Source organism: Peromyscus maniculatus, chromosome 1 (genome assembly GCF_049852395.1).
Source record: "Peromyscus maniculatus bairdii isolate BWxNUB_F1_BW_parent chromosome 1, HU_Pman_BW_mat_3.1, whole genome shotgun sequence".
In the NCBI taxonomy this organism is placed as follows: Eukaryota; Metazoa; Chordata; class Mammalia; order Rodentia; family Cricetidae; genus Peromyscus; species Peromyscus maniculatus.
Window position 1 is genome coordinate 113,895,962 of NC_134852.1, and position 17,979 is coordinate 113,913,940.

At 39.8% G+C, this 17,979-nt stretch overlaps 1 protein-coding gene across 1 annotated transcript; it reads right to left on the bottom strand.

The window, feature by feature from the left end:
- Positions 1-7,044: 7,044 nt before the first annotated feature.
- LOC102928077 (olfactory receptor 51E2) lies at positions 7,045-17,185 on the bottom strand. The gene is made up of 2 exons (XM_006993337.3): positions 12,757-17,185; positions 7,045-9,384 (listed from the first exon to the last, which is right to left on the bottom strand). The coding sequence occupies exon 2, from the start codon at positions 9,332-9,334 to the stop codon at positions 8,372-8,374; it is 963 nt and encodes a 320-aa protein (XP_006993399.1). The 5' UTR covers positions 9,335-9,384; positions 12,757-17,185; the 3' UTR covers positions 7,045-8,371.
- Positions 17,186-17,979: the final 794 nt, after the last annotated feature.

Consider the following 17,979-nt stretch of genomic DNA (forward strand, 5'->3'; position numbering starts at 1 on the left):
TGTCTCAGTTGCTAGAGAACTCTATGCCAGCATTACTCTAAGGTATTTTGTAAAGCACATGGGGCTGTGAACTACTTCATATAGGAATATTGGGTATGTTCAGTCTTTAAAAATTTAATCCTCACAAACCATAACAAACCAAGTTAAAAAAAATGGATAAGAGTCTTGACTAGACATTTCCCAGAACCTCTGCAAATGGGTAATGAGTACATGAGAGGGTGCTTAGTATCACTGATCATCAGGGAAATTTAAACAACAATGAGATGATACCTCCTACCTGTTATTATAAAAATAATAAAATGATAAATTAAAGAGATATCAAGTGTCAGTGAGGATTCAGAAAGAAAGGGATTGTTGTATCTATTGGTGCAAATGTAAAATGACGCGTTCATTATCGAAAACAGCATGGTGTTTCCTCCACAAATTAAAAAAAAATCCATCTATTGTATGAACCACCAATTCCACTACTTGACACATATCCAAAGGGAATGAAGTCAGTTCCAGAAGGGTTATCTGCATGGCCATGTTCTTTACAGGGTCACTCACAATAGACATGACACTGTATGTGTCCATCAGCAGATGAATGGATTACAAAAATGTAACGTTCTCTCTCTCTCTGGAATATTATTCAGCTTTAAAGTGAGAAAATGTAGCCATTGGAATAGCATGGGTGATCACAGAGTGTCACATAAACAAGACATAGAAAAAACAGACACTAAAAGATCTCATTTATATGTACAATATAAAAACATTAAACTCATAGAAGTGTATGAAACTGACAACAAAATAGCAAGTTCACGCCTCCAGGACACTGAGGGCGGGAGGTGAGAGTTTAAAGGGTAATATTTAGACTATGTAGGATCTGTAAACTCTGTAAATGTCATGTACAATATGGTGACCATAGTTAACTATTATGTATCATCCTCTTGAAATTGCTGGAGAGTAGACATGAAATGTCCTTTTCACAAAAATGGCAACTGTGTGAGAAGACTGATGTGTTGATTGGCTCCTGCCAACTATTTTCCAATAGATCCATATATCAGAACATGGATTTTTCACTATACACACATAAAGTTTTTGTCAGTTATTTCCCAATAAAGCTGGAAAGTACTGTTTTGTAAGCCTTATCACCTGATTTATTTTTAAACCACTTAAAATCTTGGCAAATTTCTTTCTTATTCCAGTCATTTCTGTGGGGACCAATTCTGAGCAGGCTCTGGTCACCTTAATTCACTTTTATAAGGCACCATTCCCTGTACCCCATGATTTTCACCTGTCTTCTCCTTTAATAATACAGCATAAGTGGCCCATGGAGAGTCACTAGATATGCAGGCATAGACTATTTACCAGTGCTTGGAGCTAATGTTTAGCAGGACCCAAGAGGGAAAACTGTCCTCTTCCATCCACAAAGCATCATATTCTGAACCAAACTTTAGGGAGTTCTGCAAGACCTAACAATTCTTGTCTATGGAGTGAAGAACTCCAGATCGCATTTTATTTAGTTCTTTCTTTTCTCTGATTTAGTCTTGCTGTGGCTCATCCTTGGTCACTGGAATGGACTGATGCCTGTAATATGTCAGCTGTGGCTTTGGAGAAACAGTTCGTGCTCTGGCAATGAAGCCTCTCTCAGTGGCAGAATTATGTATTGTTTTATGGCTCTCTGGTCTCCCTCTGGTTTCTCTATTTGCTTTCTCTAACTTTAATCTGGCCTCAGCTTAAATATCACTGTCTCTCCACCCTCCAAACTGTTTTCCCTTTCCCTGGCATGGCCACTGACCTTTTAAAAGCTCATTTTAGACTCTTATATTATGGGGTTAGTGTTCATAACTTTCATTTATACCTGATATTTACATGGTTCATTTTCACATTTCATGTTTTGGGCCATGGGATGCTGTATAAATGATTTCTGAACATTTATCTTTAATGTCATTCAAGATGTATGCAAAAATATATCATATGTGCTTGAAAATGTTTTAATGAAACACATTATTATGTATACTGAGTATATGCTATTTTTAAGAAAGAAAAAATGAGAAATGAGTACTGGGTATGAACTATGCACAAGCTGTAAGAATTGGTGATATTGTCAGAAATAATTCCAGATATGTGATAGGAAGCTTGTATGTTATGTGTAAAACCTCTCCTCCCACAACACTAAAAATAACCCAGGGAATTCTATTCCCAGTAAGAAACACATTATTTTCACTCATTTCTAGTCAAGCCTGTCTAGGATAAATGATACAACTCAGAGATGGGGATTACATAAAATCACGGAAGGATGCGAGTTTCTCTGTCCTAAGGCAAACTTGTGTTATGGCTCTCAAGGGGACTGGCTACCTAAATGAGTGCCCTCCACTGTCAGGCCAACATAAACATGGCTGGGAACAGGGCAGTGCTTTTATGGTTATCCGTCCCTGGAGACCTTGCTTGCTGGGAAAGACACTCTCACTATAGTGACTGTTTGCTTGAGAGTCCTGGCTTCAGTGGCCTCTCACAGGAGGAGCAGCCTGGGGCCACATGCCAGCGGACCAGGCTCCTCAAATGCAGAAGCCTTTCCAGGTAATGGGAACAGAAAGACAAACACTCTCCCAGGATCCTGATTTGTGCGGCTGAGCTATAGCAGTGGCCATTGTCCCTGCCTTTAATTTACCATCTTTTGAACTGCAACCACAATTTCCTGGGACAGCTTTGGAAGCCGGCCTGCTAGCCCATCTCCAAGTGAGCATGCCTGTTGAAATCCCATCCCCCTCACTCAGTGTGCTCTCTTCCATTTCCCATCCTCCACCTAGTGTTTGTATGGCGGGGGAGGGGATTGGAAAAAAAAGTGGGGGACGGAGAGAGGAGGAGTGAGAACCAGAAGAGAGATGGAGAACTTGCAAGTCTGTTTTTTTTTTTTTTAAAAAACTTTTATTTTATAATTTGTGTGTATGAGGGTTTTGCTTGTGTACCTCATGTGTACTTGTTGCCTGCAGAGGGCAGCAAAGAGCATTAGATCCTTTGGCACTAGAATTACACCCTTTTGAGGGGCTGTGAAGGTGCCAGGAATTGAACCTGAGCCCCTGGAAGAGCAGCCAGTGCTCTCAACTGCTCAGCCACCTCTTCTCCCCTCAACAAGTCCTGTTTTTAAATCTGAAGCTTTCAGGCTAATATCAGCAAGTGAGTGGCACTCTGGGGGCTGAGATAGGAGGTTGGTTACATACATAGAACTTTGCTTGCTGTGGCTCCAATGTGCGTTCTTATTCCTTTACTTCATTGTTATGCGATGAAATTTTTTACCTGTTCTCTTCCTATTATAATATGACAAGTACTGAATACCGTGTTAAGTGCTGGCCAAGGATTATTGTATTTAATTCTCACGAAAGCACTGCAAGGTGAGTATGATCATCAATTCTGGACAAAAGAAAGGAGCCAGTGCAAAGACTGAATTGACCTGACGAATCACACAGCAGCTGCTCTTTCTATTGGAATCAACGTCCACTTAGAGAGCCTTTCAATGTTTCCTGTGGTGGAAAAATTCTGTTGCTGGGAGCAGTTTTGAATTTTTAGAAAGAGCCATAATTGGTAGGAACAGAATGCAGGAGATTAAGTTGAGAAATGCCATGTTTGGGCAAAGAACAGGTGCAGGCATAGGGAAGGGGTTGGCCTCTCATGTAGGCCAGAGTGCAGCTTCGACAAGTGTCCTGCATTGGTGCTGGGCCCTCAGGAATTCTCTAAGGCTTGTTAATGATATTAATAGAATAGCATGTTTGAAATGTGGCAGGAATTTAGAGATTATCCTATCCAGTCTCAGTCCTTCACTGAAGAGATACATGAATTAGGGAAGATCATCCATTTAGTGTCAGAATGCAAAGTACAGCTCAGAGCCCCCAAATTCCTACCCATGGTTCTCTAGTACCTTTGGGGTTCAGTAAGGCTATCTTTCTGCCTTTCACCACATTCTTCTTGTTCATCCTCTGAGGGAACAAAATAAGAGAAAGAAGAGTAGGAAGTTCTTTTTTTCTTCTCTCTGTCTCTGTCTCTCTATCTCTCTCTCCTTCTCTCTCTCTTTTTCATACCGTGTCCCATATAATTTGTAGATTCATACTCAGTGTGTAATGGAGGATGACATTGGTCTCTGGGTGCTTCATCCTCCATCTTCAAAGTACTGGGATTGCAGTGGGTGCCACCTTGTCCACCTGAGTATAATTCTTCAAAACACCCCAAAGTCTGTGATTGACAATACTGTAATGCATATTTACAAGTGTCCCAGTGGTAGCTCTTATGTCAAATGCTCTTACCACAACAGGAAAACAACAGCAACAGGGAGAGCTGGGAGAAAAGTCTTGGAGGTAATGGATACATTTGTTGCATTGATTGTGATGACAATGTCTAGAGTGTGAACTGACAAAGTTGTGCACATTATTGTTCCTCTTTATGTTTTAATCATACATAAATGAATTAGGTAAAAGAAGGCATCTTATATCACCATCCCTGGAAAATAGATGAAACAAAGGAGCCCTGCAGAGAGTGGGTTGACCCAGTAACCTCAGGTTAGACTGGCATCACCTTCTTAACCCCTTCCTTCCAGAAGAGACACAGAATCTTTAAAAACCAATGAGCTTGCACTTGTGTCCAAATCCTCATTGAGGTCTGAAAGGCAGGTGTTATCCTGTCATGTTTCCCATGGAAAAGCAGGGGTCTGAAAGGGAAATGGCTTAACTAAAACACTTCTGGAAGAAGTCATCTCTCAGGACCCTTTATCACACACATAGGTCAGTCTATGCCTGCCTGGTCAGGCTACGGTCCTCCAGTGCAGGGCCAGGAAGTGTAGAAGGGGAGGCAGGGACTTCAGAGGGATCTTGCTTCAAGCCTGGACTCCACCTTTTATTACAGTGTGACTTGAGGAAGTTTGAATCACTAACCCTTTATTTTCTACTTGGAAAAATAGTCCTCTTAATTACTCTTGGATTTATTATAGTAGAGGATCGTAGTAAGTCCCCAGTAAGTGCTACTTTTAAATATAATATAAAATAAAAAAACCCAACTCACAGGCTTCTCAAACCTTTACCTTCTTTCCTTGACTCAGTCCTATGTGTCCCACATCACACCTTGGTCCACCTCTTACTTCACCTGTACTTTCATTCATTCAATTTCTAATCTCAACTAGGCATCTTTTGGTGCTTTTCTACTTTAAGGATTCCCTCAAAGTACACACTGAAAATACCAGGGTCAGCCTTCAATAAAACAGGCGTTTCCCCAAGGCATATTCTAAAAGAGAGTCAAACGCCCGTTACCCATAGCAGTAACCTTGGTAATAACTATATGGAATATTCTGCCTCCACTGTCACTCTTCGCTCTCTCTTCTTGTTTTCTAGGACCACATCTGACTCTACTTCACTTGAGTCTATGTTTGAGATTGTTCTTTGCATACCCAGCTCAAGATACCAGGTATTTCTTATGTAAGACACTGCCTCATGTTTATGTGATTCTCATATGCTTGTAGATTTTGCTGAAGACCCCAGCTAAAGACTACCAGAGCATACCCATCACACAAAGCTGGAGTCACTCACTTGTGGTAGCTAAGGAGAACACATCAATGTTTTAAAAGGAGAGAGGTGATAGCATTTATAGTGTGTGGGTTCCTATCTGTTATTCATATGGTGCTTTTAAAGGCAGAGCTTGTTCAGGAGTCACATCCTTAGAATATGTGAGTCCATGCAGCTAGAGATCAGTCTGGTAACACATGCATGGAAGGAACTAATTTTTACAAAACTTTGAGCTTAGATAGATTGAATGCCTATTAAAAATTAGGCTGCTACAGTTAATTTCCTTTTATATTTCGCATGCTAACATGTTTACGGTTTTGCTTTCAGTTTTTGGCTTTCCCTTCAGTTTAACTGCCCACAGGAATACTTTGCCTTTGTACTAGCTTTTCAGGTTTTCATTAGGTAAGACTCTCCAGATGGGGGCTGGAGAGAGGGCTCAGCAGTAAAGAGCATTGACTACTCTTCCAGAGAACTGGGGTTCAATAACTGATACCCACATGTATCTTATCTGCAACTCCTGTTCCAGGGGATCAGATGTCCTCTTCTGGTCTCTGAAGGCATTGAATATATGTGGTGCATAGACATATATGAAGGCAAAATATCCATACACATAAAATAAAGAAATGAAAAAATCTTCAGAGATGATAATAGATGAATAGATAAAGAAAGATGGATAGACATAGACATGGAATAATGGAAAGACATAATGGAAAGAGAAAATGGGATTTATATTAGGGAACTGGCTTGTGTGATTATGGGGGCTTGTCAATCCAAAATCTACAGGGTGGGCTTCTAGACTGTAAGTCCAAGAAGGAGTCAACATCACAGTTCAGGGCTGTGTATGCTACAGAGTTCCTTCTTGCCCAGGGGAGTTTAGTCTTTTTTTTTTATTTCAAAGTTCATTGATTTAAATGTTAATATCACTTGAAAACACACCATCATGGAGATATCCAGAAAAATGTATGTTCAAATATCTGGATGTCATATCTCAGCCAAGCTGACATAAAATGTCAGTCATAACAATGTCAAATGATTGCCCCTCATCCACATGATTGCCATTTTATTACTGTAATCAGAAAGATCTTGTCAAACTGTTACATGATATTCACAGAAAGAACAACCAAGTTCTCTTGGAATTTTTTGTTTCTGCCTTTTGGCCTTGGAAATGAAGCCTATTGCAAAGTTATAGGTAGACAAAATGCAAAGAAAGTACATAACTTACCCAAGGGTGTGCAATGACAGAAAAATCTTGCTGTCCCTGCTGTTGGCTTCTCTTTAGGTTATCTGACCGGTTACAAGCTCAGCTACCAGCCTTCCTGAGAGCTCTGAAAGGCTGTAACATGGGCCTGTTATCACTACAGCAAACTACTGGAGTTTTGGTCTTTTGGTACTTCAGACCCAATATCATCCCTTTAGAGTTATTTTTTTTTAAAAAACTGTAATAATATATTTTCTTTAACCTAACATAGCCAAACTTTTTAAAAATTACAATAATGGTATATAATTGACAACAAAATACTTTACAGCAATTTAAATGATTGTTTATTGTGGCAGATACATATTACATAAATTTCACCATTTTAAGCATTAAGTGTACACTGAATATATTAACATTATTCCGTAGGTATCATTACCTTTTCTAGAACCTTTTCATCATCCCACTCAATACAAAGGGAACATTCTACATGAGATAAGTTCATTCAACATCTTTTCAGTTGTGCAAGCCATACCTGGAAGGTCCTTTGCACTGAAGGTAAAGAAGACTGGGGGAGGTCTCATATCTCTCAACATTACACTATAGGATTCTACAAACATAGAAACAGTAGGAATAACACTGAACACTTTAAGATAAATTATTATGTTGTTTGACACCTAAGTCAAGACTCAGACACCATCATATGTTACACATTCAAAAGAGTTGACAGATAGAGGACACGATACAGAGAAGACAAAATCAATCATGGATCTGTAAGAGACTAAAAGATTAAAAGCTCCTCCTTTCATCTGAGAAGAAGCAGGCTACTCTGCTTGTCCTCAACTAGGACAAGGCTAATCACTTAGTTCAAACACAAAGACATCCATGTTAGCACACAACAGAGAGAAAACAGGATTTGTAACAAGCAGAGGAAATAGATGGCAGATGTTAAACAGGAAGCAATATAACATAGTAGTAAAGCAAATGTATTCAACTATCAAATTTAATTTAAAATCTTGGCACAGCACATACAAGAAACTTTCTTTGCTCATTAAAGCCTCTATCACATATTGTGATGGGCAAAAATGGTACCTACTCTGGAAAAAGGATGAGATCACAGAAAGGCTGAAAAACACTTATCATGGGGCCTGGAACATGTTAAGCATACATGATACATTCATAAGCATTACTGTTTAGGGCTTGGATATGTTTCTAGGTAGTGAATAATAAACTTGAAGTGGATGAGGCAAGCCTTGGTTACTATACTGTCAGCTTCATGTTCTGCATTTTAGAAGTTACACATAACAACTGAACAATAGCTTCACGACAAAGAGAGTAGGAATAAGACACAGTCATATTTGAACATATTTCATCCAAGTCACAAACATGATCAGTTAGTTTAAATCACAAATCCTAGTCGCTTTATTTAATATTATCAACGTGCCTCATTTTATAGGAAAGTTTTTCAACCACACAATATTCATTGATATAGATTATTTCACATTATATCCATGATGAAGATAAATCATACTTTAGTTCACCATCCCATTCAGGGAAAAGCACTAATGTGCTGTGGGTGACTGGAATTAAGCAGGTATGATTAAATTACTATATTAAGCTATCTAGGACAAGGGTGATGGAATGGTAAGGGTCACGTGTTTCCTTCATCTTCAATGTCCTTGTCACAGTTGATCTTGAGCATAGCCAGCACCCGTGTTCTGATCTGCTTGGTCTTAGCACCATAGATGATGGGATTGATCACAGGAGGCAGCAACAGGTAGACATCTCCCATGAGAACATGTACAATGGGGTCTAGGCTGTTTCCAAATCGGTGTACCACTGACAGGCCAATGAGTGGTACATAGAAAGCTAGAACCACACCAATGTGTGACACACAGGTCCCAAATGCCTTAGCTCGTTCTGACTTGGAAGGCAGTTGCAAAACTGTTCGTATAATCAGAAAATAGGACAAGGAGATGAACATGACATCTACACCCATGACTAGCAGAATGGCAGTTAGACCATAGACTACATTGGGCAATGTGTCTGTATAGGCCAACTTCATCACATCCTGATGGACACAATAGGAATGGGAGAGCACATTGGAGCTACAGAAGGCCAGCCGCTTGATCAGCAGTGGGAGTGGGAAAAAGAATAGGGATCCCCGGACCAGAGCCACCATGCCGATTTGGACTGTCACTGTATTGTTGAGCACAGCAGCATGACGCAGTGGGTGGCAGATGGCCACATAACGGTCAAAGGCCATGGCCAGCAGGATGGTAGATTCAACTGCCGATAGAGCATGAATGAAGAACATCTGGGCAAGACAGGCATCAAAAGTAATCTCCCGGGAATCAAACCAAAAGAGGGCGAGGATCTTGGGCATGGTAGATGTGGACAAAGCCAGATCAATAGCTGCTAGCATGCAGAGAAAAAGGTACATGGGTGCATGCAGGCTCCGCTCTGTCCTCACGATGAATACCACGATGCAGTTTCCAAACAATGCCACAGCATACATGGAAAGCAGGGGGAAGCCAAACCAAAATTGAGCTCCCTCCAGTCCTGGGATACCAATAAGCACGAAGGTGGCATGTGTGAAGTTGCAGGAGCTCATCGCTGATACCAAGTGGGGAGGACTCGAGAGGGTGAGGTCACACTGGCAGCCTGAAAGGGCATGGAGCAGAATCAGAGAGTCCCCTGGAACTTCGTGTGTATTAGCACACCCTCCCTTCTCAGTCTACCTCCAACCACACCCCAGCTCTTTCATGAGCTACATGGCTCTCTTTTCCAAAGAAAGAAATGTGAATGCTCCAAATTCATTTATTATTCGCCATTACTAATTATTAAAATTTCAAAATAAAGCTTTGCTAGAAAAATACTTATCCCTAAAGTGTGACTTCCTCCAGATTTCCTCAGACTCTCCTTTTGTCTCTACCTGGATACTAGGCACTCCCCATTTCATAAAATGACCGTATCTTTTCAGATAGAGATATCATCCTTCCCTCTTTCTCCCCATCTCTTCCCTGTGGCCCTCCCTTCGCTTTCATCTATCTTTATTTCTACTTTTCTTCCTTCACTATTATTCTTTCTTTCTCCCCCTCTCTCTTTATGTTTGTTAATTCAATTTTCAGAAATATTTACTTGAATGACCTGTTAAGCACAATGCTATTTGTGAGATGAAGACCTGAGACTCATTCCTTTTGACCTCCACAAGGCTTTTTTAGGGTAGGAGATGGATAAATAACAAATACATTACAGCATTGGGATAAGGCTAGCATAAGAAATTCACTGACTGCAGGGAATGACAAAGACAGAGGAGCCGTCCTAGAAAAGATGGTCTTTACATTTCAGTCTTGAAGCATGAGCAGAATTAGGTAGAGAAGGAAGAGACAACAAAGGATCTTCCAAGGTAGGGGGAATAGAAAATATTTTTCAAACAAAACAAAACAAAAACAAAAAAAAAAAAAGAAAAAAGAAACTTATCTGGACTCATAAAACCAAAGGCACCAGCTCCCTGTAACCATCTCTTTGCAGATGGAGGTGCTGGCAACATCCATCACCTCCAGTGGACCCTAGCTACTTGACATCTTCCCTCTGACAGCTTTTTCCATTGTTCCAGCCAGCGGCCCACTCTATGCCTAGGAGTCACCACCAATGGTATCTTCTTTTGTCCCAAAGAGAACTTGAGGGGTAAGCCTTGATTTGGGGAGCAGTATCACTGATTTTTTTTACCATAATATTCTGAGGATTTCCCTTGGGATCTGTGACAATAAGTCATTCATGTCCAGGGAGGAATTTCTTCTTGCTTTCTGGAGCCCCATGTTGCTGTGTTTCAGTCTCATAACCCACCCAGTCACCTGAGCACTCACGTCAAACTCTTTCTCTGTCAAGCTCCTTCCTGTCCTGTTTTTAGAGCTGGATAACTTCAGCAGTTACAGGCGTGGCTGTGAGAATCAGGGGCTTTGATGCTTACAAGTAAATGATGCAGGTGTCTTTGTTGACACTATCCAGGATATCCTGATTAATTTGTTTATCTCTCCCAGGATTCTTTGCCCCTTCTAACCAAGGCCTTTAATACAGCTTGGTAATGCCCTTCAACTTCTCTTTAATGGAGAGAGTTTGGAGAACCGATGCTTTAAATCACACACACACACAAAAAAAAAAAAAAAAAAAAAAAAAAAAAACTAAGAAATTTAAAGCTGGAATTTCCTGATCTTGGATGAGCAAAGGCAAACAGAGTAAGGATTCAAAGGTTATAAAACCCATATCACTGATCTTGGTTTTCTCCACCCTTAAGTCTTGTGCAGGTAAAAGAACAGCTTTTTCCTTGCTAACAGATATCGAATTCCAAACCTTGCTACCTGATACTGTCAGAGACAATTACATTCTTCAGTGAGATGCAACATAGCTTCAAGAGAGTGGGATGAGTGTCCCAACAAGAGCTGTGAGCCCAGCCTGAGTTCAACACACATCACTCATCCCTCACAGGCTTCCTGTAGTCCAGATGCCACTCTCCCTGAGGAGCTGCACCCCAAGCTGGGCTCTCTGGTTTATTAAGGTCTCAGTTTGTGACCTCTGATGATGTCCTTGTCCTGATTTGTCTAGATCTCTGTCAAAACACCCACTCCCCATTGTCACATCTCCCTCCCAGTGTGCACACACACCTCTCTCCCAGTATGCACACACAGGGAAGTCCTGTGTGTTTTTATTGCCATCTTAAACCCAACCATCCATCATTGTATCTATTATAAACAGCTTCTGGGAGAGAATGCAAATGTCCCAACAAATGACTCTGTGTGGTATAGGGCAAAGCAAAATAACCTTCCCTGGAGAAAGACCATCTTACTTGACCACAGTACCCAAGAGAAATGGGGACAAATATGAAAAGAAGGCAGGTTGGAGGTGTTCCAAGGGGCAAAAAGTCACGTTTCACATTCTCAAGGGCTTCTGTGGCTCTGACATATTTAAAGGCCCCTCTCACCCACAGTCAGGTGCCTTCCTAATCCACCTCTCTGCATAGCACCTGTCCAGCCTTGCTGTTGCTTAAAGCACAGAACCAGTTTCGGTTCGATTTTGTGTTATTTTAAAGGAGGTAAAACTATTTTTTTCTAGGCTACATGATTGTAAAAAGTCTACAAAAACACTAATACAAACAGTAAAATAGAAAGATTTTAGCATTGGTAGCAGTCTAAAAAGCTCAATATTCCATACAATAATAATGAAGTATCAGAAAATGCTCTTCCAAAAACCTTTTATTCACAATAGCATCAATGATTATGAATTTAATCAAAACTGGTAGAAAATTTATACATTGTGATCTACAAACTATTACTGAGAGAAATTAAACATAATATCTAACAAATGGAATGATGTAGTGTTCATGGATTAGAACACAAGACTGTATTGAATACAGCTTTTCTCTAAGATGAGATGCAGACTTATATAATCACTATTGAAGTTTTCTTAGGCTGCTTAAACATCAGTTTTTAACGTTAGCTTTCAAAGTAAAAGGGTTCACCATGACATTTTCATGGAACTATACTATTGTACGTTGTTCTTATTCAGCTCCTCACCACCCTCTTGCTGGTCCCCTTTACACCCTCAAATATTTCCTCCTTCTGCTTTATGTCATATGGATGACATAACCCCCTTCCCTCTTTCTTATTTTAAAATCTCCTTCCTCTTCTCTGATAGTCCTCTTTCTATTTTTCTAGACACACACACACACACACACACACACACACACACACACACACACACACACGATTCTACATATGACAGCAAAAGTAATATTTATTATTTTGAGTCTAGTTTACTTTCCTTGACAGAACGATCTCCAGTTCTATCCATTTTCCCGTAAATGGTCTTATTTCATTCTTTTAGTTGAACATTATTCTGTTATATATCACCTGCTTTCCCGGAGATCATCAGCTAAGGCACTGGGGCTTGTCTTATAATGAAGTGTGTGGGGTCTTCAAGGTCCCTCAAGGTGGCAGGATCCTTGGGCTGCCAGACGCCTGGTAAGAGCTCACTCACCTGAGAATGATGCAGCTCAAGGAGGGCAGCTGGATCTGGCTTTCGCTTTCAGGACCAGGTCTCTTTATAACGCTATTCAGTAGGCTCAGGGAACAGGGTGTGGGAATAACAGCTGATGCTCTAGGGATCTGGCAGACAGAGGAACAAAACGCTCATGTCCACTCGTGTGCTGCTCTCACAGGCTTCCTGCTTTTCCTGTCTAGGGAAACAATCTCAAAGGGCCAAGGTCACTGCCACCATTCCCGCAATGACACATGTGAGTTTCTTGACAACAAACACGTGTTTCCACTCCTCTGAGCTGATCTAATTTCCACAGTCAGCCACAAGGTTAGTGTTTCCTCATTATCTGATCTGCTAGACACAGCAGGCAAAACGTAGGAATAGTCACGATCCTTGAACTGTTGGTGTTCACATTGACCTGAAACCCTAAGTAGGTACACTAAAGTGTAGTTCCATAACTCAAAATAGGTTCATTCATGTCTCCATAGCTCTCTCCTACTTCTCTTGCAGTTTAAACATAGCCCCTGATATAATGAAGTCACTTATTTTTATACCTGTGCCATGGGCAAAGATGAATCTTTGGTCTATATTATCATATACTGATAAAGTTAGATGCAGAATCTCATGTATTATTTATTCATTCACATTCAAAAAGTGTTTGTCAAGAGCCTGTAATTTCATAAGCAAAATAGAGACAATTCCCAGGGTTATGAAGTATACTTTTTGATTAGAGTGGCTGAAATGAAATTAAACTAACGTACAAATTAAAAAGAATGCTAGGTAGCCATAAGGAGAAAAAATGAAGAGGATAAAGAACATGTTAATATCAGGAGGAGGGACTTGAAGCCTCAGGTGAAGCTGCCTGGAGGAGATATTGGAGAGATAAGTGAGGGATACACCCATGGAATTATCTGGGGAAGAGTGTTTTGGGAAGAAGCATCAGAGATGGCAAATAAATTTCCTAAGGAACAAGTATGTCCAGCACCTAAGAACAAGACAGACAGTGTATTCCAGTGCAGAGAAGAGGGGGAGAGAGGGCAGAATGAAGGAAGACTCTGTGAACTGCCTACATAGGAACTTGTAGCACTTGACAATCAGTTTACGTTCTTCCCTTAGATCTCAGTGAGCTGAAGATCCTTATACAGAGCTACATATAATCCTACAGACTAGTCTTCTCTAATTGTCTCCACTGCATGGACTTGCTTTTATTGATCCATCATTGCCCATTCTGGTCTTTCTTTCATTGTTTCTTTTTAGTGACTTCATACTTCAAGCCTTTAAAAATCTAGCTAAAGCATCATCATATTCTTCAAGAAGTGGTTTCTCTAAGGCCTCTGATATTTCTTCTCCAGTGCCATGTACCCTCCTTCATACCCATACAGGTATGTCTATCTTTGATTGACATTTATCTTGCCTTATTTCCTATACTTTCTAGGTTTGCCTCACAGATCACTCTTACCTTGTTATTGTTACTCTAAAAACAGAAACATAATTATTGTCTTGTTAATTAAGTAGCAAGACGTATTACACACCTATAGTCAGGAATGTGCTCATTCACTTGCTGTGTAAAAGCATGTTCTCTCAATACTTTTTTTTTTTTTTACTGAACTTAGGCGATACAGAGATGAATATGGTCAAGTCACTACCCTAAGATGCTAAAATAACATCTATACACTCTTGACATAATATTGAATAATAGCAAATACCAGTGATTTTTAATGAGGACTTGAATAGGGACATTCATTAATCAAGGGTGGGTCCAAGAAAGAGTTTTTTAAAATTCAGTTTAATGTGTATGGGTATTTGTCTGCTTATATGTCTTTGTGCCATGTGTCTGCAGACCCCAGAAGAGGACATCAAGTCTTCCTGGAACTAAAGTTACAGATGGTTGCAAGCTGCAGTGTGGGTTCTGGGAATTAAACCTTAGTCCTTTGAAGAACATCCAGTATTATTGCCTGTTGAGCCATCTCTCCAGCCCTCAAGAAGAGTTTTTTTTTTTAAGCAAAGATAAATCATAGAAGGAAACAGAATTCTTTAAGTAGAGTGGTGTTTCTGGAGTGATATAAAAAGAAAAGAGAAATTGAGAAATATGAGTTAATGATAAGCTGTGGACTCCAGGCTTCATTCTGTTGGAGTTAGGAGAAGAATGCATAGTTCATATCAAGGACATAACTATGTATGTGTATTAAATTACATTTGTAGAAATTGTTTGAAGGATGCATTTCAGGATTAGATGTGTTTTGAATTTAAACTTTAGATGAATACTTTTTCCTTATCTCCCATAGTTAATTCTTCAACTCATCTTGTCTAATTTTCCTTCTAAATATAATACCCATGTCACTGTAATTACTATGGTTTCTAGGAAAGTCTCTAACTCATAGTGGAGAACCAACATGGTTAGAGCATAACATTTGCTCTGCAAATTACCCATTCTCAGTGTCAAGTTGCCCATTTATAGTTATGGAAGTTTACAAGTTTCCAGGGTGGTTGGGCAATAGGATTGTTCACAAGTTAGTGTGTAGATGTAAGCAGAAGTATTATGAAAATCTGAGTGTCTGGCTTTTAAGATTGAGATTCCTTCTTATCCCCCTAAAAATTATTTCTAATTAGGAGATTGAAATGAAATAAATAGATAGGGATGGAGTTGGGGGGGTGCTGAAATGGAGGATCAAATGGAGAGGGGAAAGGGAAGAGGGGTTGTGGGAAGGAATAAAGGGAGAAATACCTAAAATTAAGTGGCATTTGAGGAGTAGTATGGAAACCTAATATAGTAGAAACTTCCTAAAATAGATGCATATATGAAGGTGATGTAGATAAAATTGCCAAACAATGGGGGAGACAGAGTCCCATTTGGTCACAATTAATAAAATAATAAAGAAAAAATATTTATTTATTTTTTGAGATTATAATATAATTACATCATTTCTCTCTTCTTTCTCTGTTCAAACTCTCCCATATACTACTCCTTGCTCTCTTTCAAATTCATGGCCCTCTTTCATTAACTGTTGTATATTTATATGTATATCTATATTCATAAATGCATAAATCCAACCAGCTCAATCTGTACTCTGTTACTTACTATGTATAATTTCAGGATTGATTACTCAGCATTGGCTTACCAATTGGTGTGCTCTTCTCCAATTCTGTTTTTTTTTTTCAAGATGGGGTTTTTCTTTGTAGCCCTGGATGTTTTGGAACTAGCTCTGTAGATCAGGCTGGCCTTGAACTCAAAGGTCCACCTGCCTCTGCCTCCTGAGCGCTGGGATTAAAGGCATGTTTCACCAATGCCAGCTTCTTCAATTTTAAGACTGAATACTGTCATCTTTTGCTCCCAGCTCAATTAATTCCTACCCTGTCTCTCATTGCTCTCCAAGTATCACACCTTATGCAGTGAAGTAGGCAAAAATCTGACATTTAAACCCACATTTTTAAAATCTCTCCATCTTCCCTTCTTGGATTTTTCTGCAGTTATTTTGGACTTTTATCTTTGTTTCATTATAGGTTCAGACTGTTTGAGGAGCATAATCCATGATCAGAGAACAAAAAGAGATGGAAACAAACAGAAATGGATAGTTTATTCCAAATATAAATTATCCATATAAATGGCTCTCTAATTTTCTTTTTTCGCTTTTAACTCATGCTTATTAAGGAATATACAAGGGAAGTTTTATGTTGGAAAGAGAGAGAGAGAGAGAGAGAGAGAGAGAGAGAGAGAGAGAGAGAGAACTGCAGGAAATTAGAGTAAGGTGGTGTTAAGCCAAATGATCAAAGGAGGACATCCTTTGTAGCATCCTTCAAAATGAGAAGCTTCATGAATAAATATCTGGGGAACTATGAGAATACTTATGATCTTGTGTGGCATCCAAATTCTTATACATTTTTCAAGATCTTATTTATTTATTCATCAGTTCAACTGAGGTTAAAAGAGAGTATGGAACTAGGTATGCTGGAACACACCTATAATTCCAGCTACTTATGAGGTTGAGGTAGTGCAGTGTCACCATGGGGAATTTTGTGAAACTATTTTAAAACCAAACCAAAACCATCAACAAGAAAAGAAATCTAAAGACACAAGCAGCCAGATACTATTAATAGAAGTGTAAAAACAGAACAGCAGTGAATAAGATGCAGTTCCTGGTCTTGAGAAGAGAACTCAAACCCTGCTGTGGAAAGAACATTTCTAATCTATCTAAAGAGGATCACCATGAAAAATAAGCATATGGTGATGGTGGTGTATTTGGGTGGAGTACAAGGCAGATTATGAGGGTCAGGGGTTCTTCAAATAAGTCACCTCTCTTCTAAGTGGGAGGGTGATGACTGTAGTGGTATTTGCTCTGCCCATGACCTTGGGCTATAGGGCCCAAAGAGGTGGTACTTCTTGCTGTTGACTGTGACCTCTTAAAAGGAAAGGGAGGGGGTCACATGCGTCCTTTTTTTTTTTTTTTTTTTTTTTAAATCAGACACCAGACAGCCTGGGAATTGAACCTGGGTCCTGTGGAACATCAGTTAATGCTCTTAACCACTGAGCCACCTCTCCTCCCCTTCTTTGTCTTGTCTTTAGTTGAAATGTACTGCCTAACCTTATCCTGACCTGCCATAGGCCAATGCAGCTTTATTTATCAACCAGTCAGAGCAACACATATTCACAGTGTACAGAATGACATCCTACAGCACTTTGCCTTTACTGTCTAATCTCAGTCAGTAGAGCATAAGACTCTTAATCTCAGGGTCATGGGTTCATGCCCCACGTTGGGTGTCACTTATTAAGAACAATCCACTTGAGTCTATTTAATGGGTAATAGGGATTTATTAAGATATAAATTGAGGAAATACACTCATGAATACAAACTGAGTAAACAGCTGAAGTCATCTTTTCTGACTGGGAGCAAATCCACCTGGTGGTTTGATCAGACCAGGAAGCAGGCAGTAGGCAGCAGGGGCTTGTGACCCTTCTCCCTTTCCTTTTAAGAGGTCACAGTCAACAGCAAGAAGCACTGCCTCCTTTGGGCCCTATGGCGCAAGGTCATGTGTGGAGCAAATACCAGTACAGATGATAGTGAATACTACTATAGGTCGAGGTAACAGCTTGTGCAAAGGCTTGAAGTAACAGAGGATAATCAGAATAGAAGACATGGAAGTTTCTCATCAGTCTTGGAGTACTGTATAGAAGACAAAGGATTCTTAAGACGTAAATGGAGACAGTATACTTAGTGAGAAACAAAT